Source organism: Phocoena sinus, chromosome 19 (genome assembly GCF_008692025.1).
Source record: "Phocoena sinus isolate mPhoSin1 chromosome 19, mPhoSin1.pri, whole genome shotgun sequence".
NCBI lineage: Eukaryota > Metazoa > Chordata > Mammalia > Artiodactyla > Phocoenidae > Phocoena > Phocoena sinus.
Window position 1 is genome coordinate 6,042,514 of NC_045781.1, and position 4,262 is coordinate 6,046,775.

Below are 4,262 nucleotides of genomic sequence, written 5' to 3' on the forward strand. Positions count from 1 at the left end.
AAGTATAGATGGAGAAGTCCAGGAAGACGCAGAAGTTTTCTAAAGCAGCTAGCGAGTTGGAACGGCCACAGAGTTCAAGCCCATTCAAGACCTTCTAATCTTAGGGAAAGCATAGAGTCACGTTCCTGATTCAGACACACAGAGCGAGTGGGGAGAGGGTTTTTTTTAATCCTCTTGTTCTGCAGAGCTCACCCTAATTCTCCTCGAGGGTTTGATGTCCACATGGTGATATTCTGAGGTGGTTTTTGAGCTCTTTGAGATCTTAAGGCATCTCACTGATGATTCTTAAGTCCTCTGGGGAGAGGAAAGGACGCTTAATTTAGTTAACAGATCCACCAATCATTGATTTGCCATCTGTTCTGTACCGGGTGCCCTTCAGGGTGAGAGGGACCCCACAATGGACGAAACAAGCAAAGCATTTCCCTCATAGACCCCACAGCGTAATGAGGCAGAGGCGGGGGCCGGGCAATAAACAAAATCATTGTCATCGTCCTAGGGGAAAGAAATGTAGTAACGCGATGGTTAGAGAAAGTCTCTCAAATAACGGGCGAGCTGAGCAGAGACTGGAGGAGGGAAGGAGGCAAATCGTTTGGCTCCCTGGGGGAAGAGAGAACTAGGCAGAGGGAACTGTTCAAAGGCCCTGAGGCAGGGACTGTTCTGGAGGGAGCTAAAGGGATGAGGGGAACCTTTTCCTCCCCTTGTTTCTTCTCTCTTTCATCTCCCTCTCCTCACCTCTCTCTCTCTCTCTCTCTCTCTCTCTCTCTCTGTCCCCCGTCCCCTTCCATCTCTCTCCCTTGAATGCTCATCTTTTTGTTCCTCTCTCACTGTCTCCCTGTCTTCCGCTCTGCTGTGACTGGCCATACCCGGAAAGGCAGTATAGGGTAGTGGTTAAGAGCTCAGACTTTGGTGCCCTATAACCGGGCTCTGCCACTTCCTGGCTGTGTGTCCTTAGGCAAGTTACTTAACCTCTCTGTGCTGCTGATAATAACAGTAACCTGCATCAGGGCTGTCACGGGGATTCCATTAAGATGGCGATATGTAAAAGCACTTAGAACAATGCCTGGCACACGTGAGCATCAGTAAGTGGTGGTGATTATTATTATTATCACTTAATGTCTCTTTTTCTTTCATCTCTCTTGACTGTCACCCTCTCCCTGTCCTCTCATTTCTCTCTCCCTTCATTTTCTGTCCTGACATCCATCTTACCCCCTCGCTTGACCCTTCGATCTCTCCCCTTCTCTCTCCTCCAACTCTCTACCCCTGCCCCATGTCTCTCTTCCTCTCCCTGTATCTTGACCTCTTCCTCTTTCTCACCCGCCTTTGCCCCCCCCCCCCGCCCCCCCGCAACCCTTCTCCTCCACCCCTGCCCCGTTGTCACATTCCAGACTCTCGGAAGACGCCCAGCCCTCGCTTCTCTCCAAACCTGTCAGCAGCCTGTTTCAGAACTGGTCCAAAGCGCCTCTGCCGCCCCTCCCCACAGGAGGCGGGGGCTCCGCTTCGGCCGCTGCGGCCCCGGGGGCCACCTCGCCGTCAGCCACCTCCTCCTCCACGCCCGCCCGCCACCTCCAGGGCGTGGAGTTCGAGATGCGGCCACCTTTGCTCCGCCGGGCCCCGAGCCCGTCCCTGCTGCCCGCCTCGGAGCACAAGGTCAGCCCCGCGCCCCGGCCCTCCTCCCTACCCATCCTGCCTGCTGGACCGCTCTACCCGGGCCTCTTTGACATCCGCGGCTCCCCCACCGGAGGGGCAGGAGGCTCGGCTGACCCCTTCGCCCCTGTCTTTGTGCCACCGCACCCCGGGATGTCCGGGGGTCTCGGTGGGGCCTTGTCAGGGGCCTCGCGCTCCCTCTCACCGACCCGCCTGCTCTCCCTGCCCCCGGACAAGCCCTTCAGCGCTAAACCTCTGGGGTTCTGGACCAAGTTCGACGTGGCTGATTGGCTTGAGTGGCTGGGCTTGGCTGAGCACCGAGCCCGATTCCTGGACCACGAGATCGATGGCTCCCACCTGCCCGCCTTGACCAAGGAGGACTACGTCGATCTGGGGGTGACCAGGGTGGGCCACCGCATGAACATCGACCGGGCTCTCAAATTTTTCCTGGAGAGGTGATGCCTGGCCCGGACGGACCAGCCCGTCCACGGAACCCTTGAGCCTGCTGGCCTCTTGACCTCTGAACCCTGACCTTCATTCTCTCCCCGGGCCAGGGACTCTGCTAAAACTGCACCCTGACTCGTCTCCCAAGGCTGGAGGTCACCTGGTGACCTGATCTGGCCAGACATGGGCACCTCACAGGAGGGGGCAGCTGACACAAGACTGTGTGTGTATGTGTGAAGCGGGGAGTGGAGTTGGGTGGGGGGGGAGGAAGAAATCACAGAGGGGGATGAAGAAGGAGGGAAGGGTCGATTCTCGGGAGGAGGGGACAGACAGAGCCATAGAGGGTCAGCCCCGAGCCTGACCGGATGGGGGTCGTCCCCCAGGCCGCAGGGGAAGGCGATGCCCTCAGATTCCACCACCTGCCACCCTCTAACAACCCTTCCCCCCTCTCCAGGCCCCTCGGCTCTCCCCACCCTCCCCTCTCCCCAGCACACACAGCAGCCCCCCAGCCTCTTGCACGCTCCTTTGCACGCCTGCTCACCTCTCTCCCCTCCCTGGGCTACAATTTTGCACAACTTTGCCCTCTCACTGTCTCGCACACTGCGCCTTCGCTTCCAGCTTGCGAGGCCCCGTCCGCTCTCCAGCTCACGCTCAGTTTCCCTGGCACACCGTGCGTCTCTTTCCCCACGCTCCACACCCCCTGGTCTCTCACTCTTGTTTGCACACGCTTCCTCCGGGGCGCCCTCCCTTCCACCCCTCACTCCCGAAAAATCTCTGGGCCCTTGCTGCAGACACACTTGGGACACCCTTCCCCTCACCTTCTCACAGACTGTGCGCCTCTCCCGACACTCTCACCTCCATTCTCTTGTGGCACTTTCCCCTCTTATTCTTGCACCCCCGCACTCTCACTCTACTCACCCCTCCCTCACAGGGACACTGACGCCCCTCCCCCCTCCCACTGTTGCTTGCACCCGTGCCTCCCAGGAACCGAATCTCTCGCAAGTGCTCAAGCCTCCCCGCTTTGCCAGGCTCCCGACTCCCTTGCACCTTTCTTTCCCAAATCCTTGTCCGTCTCCATCGTCAACGCTTGGGTGAACCTTCTGGCATGCTCGCTCTCGCGCACGCATCCTCCCCAGTACTTCCACTGCTCCCTTGAAGCTTTCTTCTCTTCCTTGAACAATGTTCTCGCCTTCTGTGGCCCTGCTTGCACACTCATTCTTGAACTTCTACTTGTTCATGTCAGCTCCTGGGTGACTTTTTCCATCTCCCCTGGGGAACTCTACTACCTCTTTCTTTTTGCACACTCATCTCATTGCACACGCGCTCTTCGGCTGTATTGTTTCTTTTCCTGGCATTTTTTTTTTTTTTTGGTCCCGAAAGACCAGCTCTTCCGGTCGTTCACACTCTGCCTATTCTCTTAGCTCTTTACACTCTATTTCTCCTTCTGGCAAGAGAAGACCCTACGCACACTCACTTCTTGCCCACTTTGCTTCCATACTTCCTCCTCTCCCTTCCCCGGGCTTGGCCCTCTCACCTCCCCTCCTCTCACTCTCCCCAGCCTTCCGGTCCATCCATTTTGCCCGAAGACATCGCTCCCTCATCTCCTAACCTTCCTGTCTCTTCAAGAAACTCCTCCCTCCAGCATGGCTGTTCCTTCCTGCACGCCTCCCCCTCCCTCTATTCCTGGGGCTTGGGAATTTTAAGCCACCCCTTCTCCTGGAACACCTCCTCCCCTACTGTGGGCAAAGGGGGGAGGGCATCGCCCTCAGGTCCCCCCCCGCCATGTTCAGCTGCCAAAGAAGAGAGCTCCCCCTCCTTCCCCCAATTCCATTTTCCCTCTGCTGCCCTCTACCCCCGAGGCGGGGGCGCTCCGTCCATGGGGGGAGAGTGCTTGCAGCCCTCTCCCCTCACCACGTCAGGGATCTGCGGGGAACCTTGTGGGAGGGTCGTGGGAGGGGGGAGGGGTGGCGAGGAAGGGAGCGGAGGTCGCGCTGGGCCCCTACCCGCCCCCTCCCCCTTGTCCGCAGGATGCCCCCCGTCCGCAGGGGGCCTGCGCGGCGCCCGTCTATCAAGGGCTTGTTCATTCTAGATGGGTGCCGCGGGGTTGGGGAGGGTATGGGGGGGTGGGGAGGGGGGAGGGGAGGTTGGGGTGGGGAGGGGGAAGGGACTGGATG

General features: G+C 58.7%; 1 protein-coding gene across 3 annotated transcripts in view; it reads left to right on the top strand.

Moving 5' to 3' along the window:
• The window catches only part of SHANK1 (SH3 and multiple ankyrin repeat domains 1), a 43,422-nt gene extending 41,096 nt beyond the window's left edge, over positions 1-2,326 (top strand). For all 3 annotated transcript variants that reach the window (XM_032612624.1, XM_032612625.1, XM_032612626.1), the window contains one exon: positions 1,386-2,326. In XM_032612624.1, coding sequence (XP_032468515.1) covers positions 1,386-2,103 — 718 coding nt within the window. In that variant the 3' untranslated portion in view covers positions 2,104-2,326. The remainder of the gene's footprint in view (positions 1-1,385) is intronic.
• Positions 2,327-4,262: the final 1,936 nt, after the last annotated feature.